The sequence below is a fragment of the Ostrea edulis genome, chromosome 5 (assembly GCF_947568905.1).
Source record: "Ostrea edulis chromosome 5, xbOstEdul1.1, whole genome shotgun sequence".
Lineage (NCBI taxonomy): Eukaryota > Metazoa > Mollusca > Bivalvia > Ostreida > Ostreidae > Ostrea > Ostrea edulis.
Genome location: NC_079168.1, coordinates 59,607,060 through 59,621,359, shown reverse-complemented (window position 1 = coordinate 59,621,359; position 14,300 = coordinate 59,607,060). Strand labels below are relative to the sequence as shown.

Below are 14,300 nucleotides of genomic sequence, written 5' to 3'. Positions count from 1 at the left end.
AATTCATGCAAGGTTAACATTTATTATCTATTAATCATTGGTGAATATAACGCTTACCTGATTCATGCAAGTTAACTGTATTGTATTTATAGGCCACCTATAAGGGGTGGGTTGAAGTGATGAACGACGCTATCGACAGTACGGAAGTAAGTTGGGTTAACATCCATTTTTGTGAATGTTCCATATCTTCAATCTCATCTTCATGGTCTAAAATCATAATCCGATTCCTAGCATTGGCATATTTCATATGTAGCCCTTCAACGTAAAATTTACTTGCGTAAACTGTAGGGCCGTGTTTGCCCTACTCTCTATTTTGTATTCCTTATAGGTGTTATGAGATTGATCACTGTTCGTTATCTTCACTCAATAGTTTTGATATGAAATCAGCTGATAATGACCATCTTTAAGTCACTGTCTGTTATTTTTACCCTCTTTCTATAATACATTTGAATGGATAGACTGGTTTCAGACCGAAAGGTTTTATTATGATTAAGTAAGCTATAATATATTTGATTTTTGTCAATTTTAACCCATCTGTATATGATATAACGTCCATTTAAGAATGAGAGATGCCATACATTTTTGACTTTTTAAATTTTTACAGATTGACCAACAACCAGAGCCAGAGATCAATGTCAACATGTACCTGTATTTTGTCTTCTTCATTATCTTTGGTTCGTTCTTTACTCTGAATCTATTTATTGGTGTCATCATCGAAAACTTCAACCAGCAGAAGAAAAAGGTAACACTCATTCATTTAAAGACAGTTAGACCGTAAACATGAGGGAATTCGATTTGTATAAGAGCGATCTATAATAAACATATTCGGATATGTATTAATATTTTCTATTTCATATAGTGTGGTATATGCATACTTTTGGGAGTTGAACTTTGTTCAACTTCCGTAGGCCATCACGCACTGTGAGCATGAATATATTATAACGAACAATCATATCCTCGTTTAATTTGAAGCAATGCATGTCCCAAAAACGTTCTCCAAACAATATGATCCTGAATTCAAAAGTTAAAATCTAAAACAAAGAGAGCTCATTTCAATTTATGAGCACCATACAAACTAATAATATAATATGCTCATTTTACAAGATGTATCATCTTGTAAAACGAGCATATTAGTTTGTATGGTGCTCATTAGCTGCAATAATGTAGCCCTATCCAATTTTTTTAATTCTGACGTTTTCGGGATAGGGCTACAATTCCATAGGATCTCCGTAATGGTGCAAAATAATTTTATGAATAACCGATAATAAACTCTGTGTATTAGTCCCAAATGTTGTTTACACCAAAAGGAGTACCAACTTTGTGCTCGGACATGTCTAATAAAGGTGTTTTTCATTAAATATAATGTACAGCATGCAAAAATTCTTCGTCTGCTCCGCCATGCTTGTTATCGCGAGATCTCGTAGGTGGATCTAATGAAAAACCTAAACATTGACAATCAGCGCGAAAATGTAGTTACTCGAGCCACTTCGACAAAGAAAGGAAAATCATATTGTTGCAGAAAGAATTTACACTCTGCTGTTCGGTTTTTAACTTGATATTAAATTCAAACCTTTTCAATACCGACGAAATAGATTTCGCCTCCATACTTGTCCATTGATGTAAATACTACCTTATATGGCATATGCAAATGACTTGACAATCGGAAGTTTATACTTCAGTACATCAAACATGGCGCACAAATATGAATCGAGAAATTGGAATTTATCGAAATTGTTGAAAACGGTAGAATAGAGCCTCACAAATCTTAAGTTGCAGGTTGTAAATTTATATATTGACTAAGAAACATAGAATATCATTTTATTTACGTAAAGAAAGTCAGGAAATGTTTAGAATGAGCACAAATGTTGCGGGAGTGAATTACTCCCGCATTTGCACCATTACGGAGATCCTAAGGAGTTGTAGCCCTCTCCCTAAAAAAAAAAAAATCAGAGAGGGCTACATTATTGCAGCTAGGTGCTCATATGATATAAGAGAAAAGATATATTCACGGGAGGTTTTTTTTTTTTTGTTACACTTGTAAACGAAAATCACACGCTAGGCACTTTATGGACGAGTTCATTATTGAAGGTTAGGGCATAATCCATAACACTGTTTAGTCTGGTTGATTGTGCAAGCACACTTGCACAATCGGAAGTCCCCGAGAACCAGACTAAACACGCCGGAATGTCTGCATATAGCAAATGAATAAAGAACCAATGTTAACTGCGCACATTTAGTAAAAATAAAATTATATCAAATTTTAAAAACCACCTTTGATATATGCATTAATTATATTTTAAGATTTGAAAAAGTTCAGCTCCCAGGAATATATTCTGTACTTCGATTTTCCACCTATCAAACTTCTCTAATAATTCACATTGATCCTGTATTTGATGGTCAGAATTTGTTTCTTTCATTTATTGTTCGTTTTGCAGATATCCACGTGCCGTATTGTATACAATCTTGTCAAAATATACTGAATTTTAATTTCAGTTGTTTAGAATGGAATTGTTGAAAAACGCAAATCATTATTTATAATACATTGACATTAATTTTAGTTTATGGTAACAAATGTCCAATGATATCATTGTTCTCATGTATTCCTCTACTCAGTCTTAATGTCAATTTACTCCAATATCAACGTATCTGACTGCAATGTTGTATTAGGCTGGAGGATCTTTAGAAATGTTTATGACGGAAGACCAGAAGAAATACTATAAAGCAATGAAGCGGATGGCGGCCAAGTCACCACAAAAATCTATCCCGAGACCAGGAGTTAGTTCCCTTATAATTAGTAATGCGTGTATACTGGCTTGTGATGTCACTGTACACCTAGCTGTGTGACATAACTATCTCCTTGTCTCTCTGCCTCTGTAGCGTGTTTATAGCTCATAGCTTACTGTATCTACCAATGTATACATAACCGGTGTTTGCTTTATCGGTTCTGCTGTTGTCATGTTTTACCCTGGGTACATGTATAGTAATGGAACTTGCTTTTTGTCACATGCAGAATATACAATGTTTTATGATGAAGTTATAAAATGATTTATTGAATGAAAGGAAGGTTCTAATAGAAAGGCAAAACATGACGACTGGAGAGGTTAGTGGGTGGATTGCTCTTTTCCCGGTGTAATGCCGTTCCTTGTATTATGTGTTGCATCGTAATAGGAATGATGGTGTTGGGTGGGACACTTTTCCATACAAAGAGACTACGGCTCAGGGAGTAAATAGTTTTTCCCTAGAGAAACATCACGGTAATGTGTCTTTTATACAGGCTGGTGGCTCGCTGGAGATGTTTATGACAGATGACCAGAAAAAGTATTACATGGCCATGAAGCGGATGTCCTCTAAGTCCCCACAGAAATCAATTCCCAGACCAAGTGTTAGTTTTGATATCACTGACAAGATTAACAATTTATAGATTGGACACTGGACATAATATGTCACGTGGCCTATCTATATAAGGGCACAGCATGATAGAAAAATACCGTGGTTCGTCAAAAGAAAGGCTAAATGTAGCTGATCTGAAATGAAATTCAGTCTCCATTTTGTTTTTATTTTTTGAACATTTGAAAAAGGGACACTTACTTCAAACAACAAATCTTTCCTAAGATACGGTGTATTCGATATGTTTCATACAAAGCTAATCGTTTCTTCATTTTAAATCCATAACAAGGAGGGGGGGGGGGTGTTTTTCATTATAGACGATTACTTTTCAGCCACCTCTCGACCACGCCATTTTTTCAACAACGAAAATTTGACTTATCGAAAATAAATGATTCTACAGTATACGAATGTTTTGATGATTGTATACAAACATATAAATACATATTAATTCATAAATCATTATTTTTTGAAGTAAGTGTTTCTGTGCATACCTAAAAAGGACCCAAAGACAATAGCTATTGCAATTAAGTAAAAGAAATAAATTTTAAAAATCCACGGTATTCTACTTCTGCACTTTTATCAATTTTTTTTAATTTAAAATCCATTTTAATATATCCAGGAACCCTTTCCAGATGTGATCCAAACTTAATTAACATCTATTAATATTGAACGTGGAATATGAATTGTGTATTAACTATTTTTATTTACGCAGCATATTTAAGATCACCCGAATACAGTGAATTGAGAAAAATATGATACAAAATACGCATGTATATGTTAATACGTCACAACTATATGTGCCAATATCTACACTGTAGATATTTACAGTACATGTAGTAAGACAAAGTTCAGAATACTTAACAACTCCGTGATGACTTTTATTCTCGCCACAAGACTCAAAATCTAAACATTTCGAAGACTCATTGATGCAAAATGCCATTTAATCGAAATCTATCTTAATTGCGGAGATAAACCATATCAAATTAATATTAAAATTGCGGAAATAAATCATATCAAATTAATATAAAAATCGCGGATATAAACCATATCAAATTAATATAAAAATTGCTGCGCAAGGTATCTAATAGCGGAGTTGTTATTTACCGAAAATATGGAACGTCGTGATAATTTGGAATATTTTGATTTTTATACACAAGGATCAATTTAAATTAAAACAGCAATAAATTGTTTGTTTGTATCCGTTTTTGGCAGTTTCAAGATCTTAGAAAATTTGGAATATCAAAGTAATCAATAACGAAATATTTGAAAAAGTTGATTCATACACGGCATTAAGGTAGTGAATAACGCTATTTCCCGCTATACAGAGAAAGACGAGACTTTCGTGGTGTATTGTTTAACTGTGACGTCATATAGTGTGAAGGTTAGGTATCAAACTTCCACCAGAGTTCGTTTGCTCACAAACTATTCGTAGGTGACGTAATGAGGCCTCGACGGGGAGTTTGGGTTAGGTATATGTTTTTCTGTATGGCATAGCAAATTTTCTCGGTGAACCTTAGATATACTGCGTAATAACTTGTGGATGAATCAATGATTTAACTGCAAGTTATTGACCTGATCAATCTAATTAGAATGATTAACGAACTACACTGAAAATTAGATTGGCACCTACGACATAAAACATATGAAACAGCATTTTCACTTATGTTGATCTTGTCAGATTTCAGTGGTAATAGTTTCACTGTATCTTCTAAGCACCTAGAAATCTAATATACTCAGAAAGTCACTTTTCAGCATGATGACCTTTCAATGGGACAGTTGGAAGATCGTGGACAATTCTGTATATGCATGTGTGTTGTGTATTCATAACAATGATCTTAAAATGGATATTTATATATGTCACCATTCTTATGTAATTTTGCACTTTATCATCATATATCGAACATCTATTTTGTTACATGAAAATATACTACTATTAAATTTTGCATTTTAAGACAACAGTTATCAAGCTATGAAATTTTACATTTTAACTTCACAGCAAAAATATGTATGTTATGGCATGTGCTTGAATATTTGACTGATTAGCTATTGAGAGATTGTCCATGGAAATATCAGACAATGTCTATGGTATAGCTGGCATATTGTATCTGAATAACAACCAATGCAACAACAATTCTGATTTGCCAGTATTAGCGACATTAAAAATGAATTTATCTATGCAATAAGCTAGATATTAGTACATCAACTTAAGTTACACACCCTTTCTGGATATAACGCACTATGTATTTTGTAAAAACATACATTTTAAATGAATTGGGTAGGATACCCTTTGGCTGATGTTTACTTGGACCCTCTCTGATCTTGTAGCTTGTAATTTCTATGCTTAATAGTGGTTCTGCAGAACTTTCAACTCAATAACGTTATCTCAGTGTAATATACAAGTTTATTTCATGTATGTAATTAATAAAGATATCAAATACTGTAAATTAAAATAAGGATTTATGATAATTCTAAAAATGTCAGAGAATTGTACTCTCAGATCAAAATACGATCATTATACATTTAATTGTGAGGATTTAATTATCATTTTATTTTGATAGAATATAATCATGGGCTGGATATTTGATGCGGTAACAAATCAGAAGTTCGACATTGGGATCATGATCATTATCATGCTGAACATGTTGACGATGGCCTTGGAACACTACAAACAATCAAAAATGTTTACCACTATATTGGATCACATCAATATGTCATTTATCATAATCTTCACTGTTGAGTGTGTTCTAAAACTGATAGGACTGAGACACTACTATTTCAAGTTTCCTTGGAACATCTTCGACTTTGTGGTAGTGGTTCTGTCTATCTTAGGTAAGAATATCTCTCGTTATTGTACCTTAAGGCGGTTTTTTTCCCGACGATATTATTTTTGTCTGTTTTTATGAGTGTGGATGATAGTTTAGGACACAATGCAAACTCTAGTTGTTTGGGGTTTTTGTTGTTTTATTTTGTTAATAAGCAGTTCAATACTAAATACGCTTTCATTTTCAGTTACTATGCATAGATATTGTTACATCGTACTAAAACTAAACTATATTATCTTATTATGTGCATGACGTAGAAGATAACCCAAGTCATCGATTATTATTTTGTATATTTCTGTTAATTATGACCAGGAAGTAGTGAAAACAATAGATCTGATTCTTGCTGTTTGTTAATAGTTTGGGGGCGTTTAAATATTATGGGGAATCAATTGTTGCATGCATAGACAGCGTAACATTGATATGTATACGTTGTCCGACCAATGATGAAACCACTCTTAACAGCAGATAACCACTATGGAATTTCAGGCCAAAACGTCACATCTGACGGGCTTTCTACCATGCATATACCACCGATAGCGAAAACACTCTCTAGATTACTGTAATTAAACTTCATAGAAATGCTATTCTTGGTTGCCGTTTTGTTTTTTAGGCTAGAAGGTTAAAGGTTACCATAATTTCTACTATACATACACATTGTTATCTTTATGTAAAGGTTATAAAACTTGATAGGCACAATGGCCATACCTGTTGCCGTTCAGGTCGAAACTGCATACTACAATAGTTGTGTGACTGATAACTACTCTGTATGCCAGCAAAAATGTCGCCAATGTTTACTTTCACCCTCAAAATTAAAACTATGAAATCTAGGATTTCTCATAACTCTAAAACAGCTATAAACAATTTGGAGTGAATTCAGAACGAGACAAACTCGTTTTCCCCTAATGCGTCTGAAAGCAAATATATAGTCATCAACTCAATAGGCAGGATGAACATGGCTAGCAGACGATCCTGAACAATTTTCAGGTCAAAATATGAACTTTAAGGTCAAAGGTCTTTCTGTATGAACATTTCAATATGGCAGAATGGGTAATGGTTTGTTTTATAAACATGTTTTATTCCTATATATAGAAGAAAAAAACTTTCTGGGGTGTGCTTAATTTTTCCAGGAGACAATATCTGTATACTACTTGCTGTGTACATCTAGGAGACAATATCTGTATACTACTTGCTGTGTACATCTTGGTGTTGTTCTGTTTTCTTTTAATGCTATAAAGGATTCAGACGCTTTTGAACTAATACCTATGTAAACATAATAAGTCACTTGGCTGTAAAGTGTGTTGTAACTAAGAATGCGAATGCATATTTCTTAAAAGTTCCGAACCGTGGGTCATTGTTGTTCTTTTTAATATTCACAAAAAGCTTAAATTGCAAAATGATTATACGCCATTGTCGGTTCTAATATTCCCAACATTTTACACACGGCTTTTTGTGAATTAACCAGGCACTTATTTCATTCTTTTTCTTGCATGTTTTATCACCCTCTAAAGTATACTGGCATTTGATTTATATAAATCTTACTGCTCAGTGGGCATGAAAACCACAGCTTCTTAGATAAACTTGCAACTTTGCATATGATTTTTGCTAATGCATTTGTTGTGTAATATATTCTTTATGCTGCTTCTTAATGTAATTTACTCTATTATTATATATAGGAGAGATTGTCAGTGAGTAAAAGTGTGCTGGGTGACCTTTCCAGTGGTGCATGGAATAATATTACCCTTACCAAACCAAAGTGTTCACGATATAAAAAGTTATCAGTTCCAGTCTCCAAAATCTGTTTGTTTAATGATTTAGAATTAATCGTCCAATTAAAAATTTGGAGTGATATAATGATTTGATTTTGACGTGTGAAGACCTTTTAATCATGTTTGTTTCTTTGCATTGAATTTTTTTATATACTAACTTCAGTTTCTCTGTTTTTTCTATCGTATGATATTTCGTTCGTAAAATGTGTATATAAAATCTTAATTATACAATAAGTTGTTTGTAAAATCAACGCAAAAAACCCAAAATGTAGAAATATGCATTTTTCCTTCACTTTCAATTGAACTATCTTCGTTAGCGAAAAAAAAATCAAATTGAGAAACTTCCAACAACCAGAAGAAAGTCATTGTCGTATGTCGGCACAATAACAGGAAAATGGTAAATCACTAATGAAAGTTTTCCAGTTGTACGTATTCACACCAGATTATGCTGCACTTGCGTAACTCCATTGAGACAATTATGACGTAGCAAAGTAGAAAGCTTGCAAACTATGTAAAATATAATTATCGTTTTACTGTCGCAGGTTTTACTGAAAAAATATGACGTAAAATTTTGTAAGTACGACGCTTCTGTTTTACTAATGTGTTCTTGAGTAGTTTAAAATTCGACGACGGGGAACTTTGTCTTCATTTTCCTTCAAAATATCCTGAAACAGCATGAGGGCATCCATTTCTATTTACGTGTAGATGAAAGAAAACTTAAGAAATACTTGTATATCTTAACTTTCGATAGTCCATAGCTTGTCGTAAAGTTATGATGAGCTCTTAACTGAAAAAGTTTAATACAACGGATATATTATAGTAAAACTCAACCCTGACCTTCAAGAGCAGAATTTACTGACACAACGTTCATGTTTCCGCCACCATTTTGATTGTTTTATACTCTTTCACGTGTCCGGATGTTAGACATAGTTTTATTAGGTTGTTACTTCTGGCTGCATATATCAACATTCAGTTTCCTTAGGACACGAATTCCCGGCTTAATTTATCTGCCTAGAGTAAAACTGAGAATTTCAGATCGGAACATTTGGCTAAAGAATGTGAAAGTTATTATACACTACAATACTTAGAGAGAATCACTTGGAACAATCTCAAATGAATTCTCTTCCATTATAAAAAATAATATGTTACTTTCTAACTTTTCCGAGTCCTTTGGCGTTCCACTTGTTGGGGAACTTGGAGTATATTTGACTGAAACATTTCACCATCCACGGAGAGGAGGCACTTTATAAACATTTTAAGAATAACCGATACGAGCAACCAGCAAAAAGCGGTTGAGTTTTGGCGTTATGCACGTCTATACATTTACAACAGTTGTTTTCTCTAGCTCTACAGGAAAACTTGAGACTGAAAGAATTTGTACTTCCTTTATCAGATTCTAAAAATTGCATCTTGACAATTAACGAAATTTATACAAGTTATGCGTTACCATTCATAATGATTTAAGTATTATACACACATTATGCTGAGAGAAGTGACTTATACGTAAATGTAGAGATTGTCTGTTTAAATTTCATTTCTGCATATTTTTTGCATGATTGATTGCATGTCATGTGTTACTAACTGCTCCAGATACGTGTTTATGTTATGGAACCAGGTTGTGATTGAATGCTAACTTTTATTGTTATATATATTCTAAAAAACAGTCCGTTTTTACCAAAAAATCGACAAAACCATGAAATATTTGGCATTCAAATAAATGTTTTCATAAATATATTTTGCTGTAAGAGCAAATGAATGCGATTCACAATATCCAAGTAAACTTATGTTTTCTACATTGAATTTCATCCCTTTAAATAATGTTATCCTTGCTGCGCATACATATATATATATATATATATATATATATATAATCGAAAAATAAATGATACAACTGTGACGTTTATCTTTTGCAGGCGTGGCACTTAGTGACGTCATGGATCAGTTCTTGGTCTCTCCTACTCTTCTTCGAGTGGTTCGTGTGTTTAGGGTGGGAAGAGTGCTTCGCTTAGTCAAGTCGGCGAAGGGAATACGAACTTTGTTGTTTTCTCTTGCCGTGTCGTTACCCGCTTTGTTTAATATCGCTTTACTGCTGTTTCTTGTGATGTTTATATATGCCACGTTCGGAATGAGTTTCTTCATGCACGTTAAACATTTATATGGTATAGATGACTGTTTCAACTTTGAAACATTCTTCCGTAGTATAATATATCTATTTCAAATGTGCACATCCGCTGGTTGGAACAGCGCCTTGGCTGGCATCACAAACGAAGAGGATTGTATAAAAGAAACAGTGACATACGACAATGGGACAACAATATATGCAGACTGTGGTAATTACAAGATAGGTGTTATGTACCTATGTTCCTATATAGTAATAAGTTTTCTTGTGGTGGTGAACATGTACATTGCTGTCATATTGGAGAACTTCAGTCAAGCGACAGAGGACGTTCAGCAAGGCTTAACGTCAGACGAGTTTGATCTTTTCTATGAGAAATGGGAGAAATTCGACCCGGAAGCTACTAAATTTATCCCACTTGGTCAGTTGTCTGATTTTGTGGATTATTTAGAAGAACCTTTGCGACTTCCAAAACCGAATCACTTTATGCTGGTGAAACTAGATATTCCAATTTGCGAAGATAATAAAGTATATTGCAGAGACATTTTAGATGCTTTGACGAAAAATTTCCTGGGCACGGCGGATGCCTCAGGGGAATTTGATATCAATGAAGCTGAGAAGGATAAAGAAAAAGTTGAATACAAAGTAGTTAGCTCAACGCTATTAAGACAAAAGGAACATTATGCGGCAAGAGTAATCCAAAAAGCGTGGAAAAGATATCGAAACGAGAAAGGCAACTTACCATCACCACCGCCATACGATATGGTAATCAGTAAGGAAAGTGATATGGTTACGAGCAAAGAAAGTGAGATGGCAACTAGCAAGGACAGTAAAGAAACAGCGACAACAGTTCACGAGGATACCGCTAGCACAAAAAGTATGAAGAGTGATACTTCCAACAGACAGACTGTAGGAAGTTCTGTAGATGTGCACATAGAAATTCCGGAATCAGAAATCACAGAAGAAACAGCGATGCTTTCACCGGAAAATAGAACAGTTGAACTACGCGCAGATAGTGACGTAGTTGCATGAAGTAATACATGTACAAAAAATTCAAATTCGGCAGGAAAATTTGAATTGTGCAGGGCCCGGTGACTGATGGGACTCTGACTCAAGAACTTTAAGATACTCAAAGTGTACTGCATGTCTTTCTATTTATTGGTTTCAGGATGCAATTATTTACTAGTACCTACTGCATTGCGCATGCTTCGTAATGCTGTGATGATTTTATTGGTTATTTGATACCTAGAACAGTCTTGCTGTGTAATTATACCTTTTGCAAAAAAAAGTTGGCTACACTCGATGTGGATAGAGAATGAAATTAAATATATAGCTAAGTTTATTAGGAGAAACGAATTGCTGATATCTCGGTATGAGAAATGTACTTACAGGACAGTGTACAGATTTCATCTTGAGTGTCCTTTGATAAAGTCTAAAATGAAATGTGCATGTTGGATCGTTTATGCATTCTTGACAGAGAAAGCACCGCAAGCGCAATATCAAAACATTTATTAATTAGTCTGTGCCTAAAAAATGTAGATACAATGTAAACGGTTTGGTATCAACCAGTGCGTGTGAAAGATAATATTATATGATTATTTCCTGTCCGATTCATGCAATTGTAAATTTGCTGTAGACGTATTTAGATAGAGTTGAAATTTACAACAATAAAAAAACCTTTTCCCATGTCATTTACCACTGCCGTTTATAAGTAAAATGGATGAAATACTTCTAGCCTAAAGTAATTGTTCTGCCTGCCCCTTCCCCAGAGAACCAACGTGAATGATGTCATTAATTTGTTCTATTGCGTGATACACTTTTAATGGTAATTGTTGCTCAACACTATTTGTAATTATGCTTGTATACTTTCATGTATATAATTCTGGTTTGGGGTACATCATGCTTATTTGCAAAAACCATATTATTCCAAAATACGCCCGATTCCATACAGTATTGTCGTATTTGTATTTTTTTTAATAATGAAGTTTTTTTTAATTATTGTTTTGAATTTATCTGTTTACCAGGAAGCATGTTAATATAAGACATATATGTATTTAAAGACTTAAACTGAATTCAAATTATTTGATGTTTCAATTTCTTTAATCAGAACATAATTGTTACAGTCTACTCGGAGTTCGTTTAATGAAAAAAAATATTCTAACTTATCAATATCAAATAGTAACTAAATGATAACACAGAGAAGGCATATATAAATTGTACAAAGTGTATGTATGTTTACAAAATAGTCGTTTAAGACGCTAATCGCGAGATCAGCATAAGATTTAGATAATACGGGTACCTGTTTTAGATACGTAATACCAGTAATATGGCATATAGAACATGATATTACACCAATTGTATGATAACTAATCATAGCTTATGCAAATATGAAATTGTTATGAGTTACTCAATTAATGATGTAAAACATCTAAAATGCAGTTGAACTACATATTTTGTTTTGTTGTACATGTTTAAAGATATGTATTGGTTGAAAATTGTTTTGGAACTTTTTCCTTTACATCAATTGTATTGTCTAGTTGATTTCATGTGATATTTTATACGAAAACTTGGCTTTTCTTGTTGCACTTAACTTTGCCAAATTAATGTTGAATTCTGTGTAGTGTCCGCTTCTTACAAAATTGTATCCATTTTATGCAGTTGCTATTTTTATTGTGCATGTTGTTAGTAAGAATCCAAGTGTTTCAAATTATCCTAAACATCCGTAGAAAATTCCAATCATAAAAATCTTTGGGAAGTCGAATTCACACACAAATGAACGAATTGTGTCAAGTTCAGATGTATTATGAAATGTCTTCTTTCGGAGATAGAAATTGGGAAGTATTTAGATTTTTAATAATGATTGATGCTTAGAATTTTAAAACAAAAGACTTGCAAAATAAAAAAAAAAAGCATGCAAATTGAAATGAATCGTTAACATTATATCTGTATGTTTTTGATCAGAATTATCAATATCACAATGTATGGTTTAAGCATTTTGAATGACACCATAAATTTGGAACTGTTGAGTGTTAGAGAATGGATGTAACTGTGAACATTTTCAATCTTTATATATATGCACAATAATGAGTTAGGTATAAGGGAAGAGATGTGTATGAACATATAACAAAAGCTTTTTCATTTGCAAATTTCTGTAAATAAATTTATTACACAATTTATCAAATATTCATTATTTTTCAAACACTTTAGTAAAGTCAGACTTAGCGCAAAAGTCAAAAGAAGTGAAATCACATCATGTTTAGCTATGTGCTGTTCCATCAGAATTACGTACAGAGTTGCAGGTCGGTGTCATCATAGATCGACAAGTCGCTCAATGCATCCTTCTATTTGTGAGGCACAGGGCACTGCACACACACACACACACATATATATATATATATATATTATTATTATTATTACTACAGTAACTTGATCCGAAGAGTCGGATCACGTCGAGTTGACAGGCGCGGATCATCAGATCACACGAGACGCGAAGCGTCGAGTTTGATCTGATGATCCGCGCCTGTCAACGATACGTGATCCAACTCTTCGGATCAAGTTACTGTAGTAATGATAAATTTATTATATACTCCCTATGCATTTTAAATCCACATTTATATGATACTAAATGTAATCGAAATGATCAAAAATACAGACATACAGTGAAATTATGTTTTGTGTTTGCAGATTTGTTTGTGACGCGGCCAATATTTTAAGCAAAAAATGTTGCGTTGATGCATTGTGACGTTATCAGTTTCAGAGGATACTGATACGGAATCAGAAAACCACAGGGTGGTGATCCGGAAAACCGGATCACACGCTGTGAAATCCACAGTATCAAAGAACGATACATTGATAGGTATATAATAAATATATATTATTAATACAGTAACTTAATCCGAAGAGTCGGATCACGTCGAGTTGACAGGCGCGGATCATCAGATCACACGAGACGCAAAGCGTTAACATTATATCTGTCAACGAGACGTGATCCAACTCTTCGGATCAAGTTACTGTAGTGATGATAAATTTATTATATAACCCCTTTTGCATTTTAAATCCACATTTATAAGATACTAAATGCAATCCAAATTATCAAAAATACAGACATACCATGAAATTATGTTTTGTGTACGCAGTTTTGTTTGTGACGCGGTCAATATTTTCCACACGAAACGTTGCGTTGATGCATTGTGACGTCATCAGTTTCAG

The 14,300-nt window shown here is 33.6% G+C and overlaps 1 protein-coding gene across 1 annotated transcript in view; it reads left to right on the top strand.

Moving 5' to 3' along the window:
• The window catches only part of LOC125650872 (sodium channel protein type 4 subunit alpha B-like), an 81,989-nt gene extending 68,724 nt beyond the window's left edge, over positions 1 to 13,265 (top strand). Inside the window, exons 29-34 of the mRNA XM_048879427.2 lie at positions 93 to 146; positions 605 to 742; positions 3,275 to 3,382; positions 5,946 to 6,216; positions 7,883 to 7,894; positions 9,889 to 13,265. Of these exons, the coding sequence (XP_048735384.2) occupies positions 93 to 146; positions 605 to 742; positions 3,275 to 3,382; positions 5,946 to 6,216; positions 7,883 to 7,894; positions 9,889 to 11,123 (1,818 nt within the window). The 3' untranslated portion in view covers positions 11,124 to 13,265. The remainder of the gene's footprint in view (positions 1 to 92; positions 147 to 604; positions 743 to 3,274; positions 3,383 to 5,945; positions 6,217 to 7,882; positions 7,895 to 9,888) is intronic.
• The last annotated feature ends 1,035 nt before the right edge of the window (positions 13,266 to 14,300 follow it).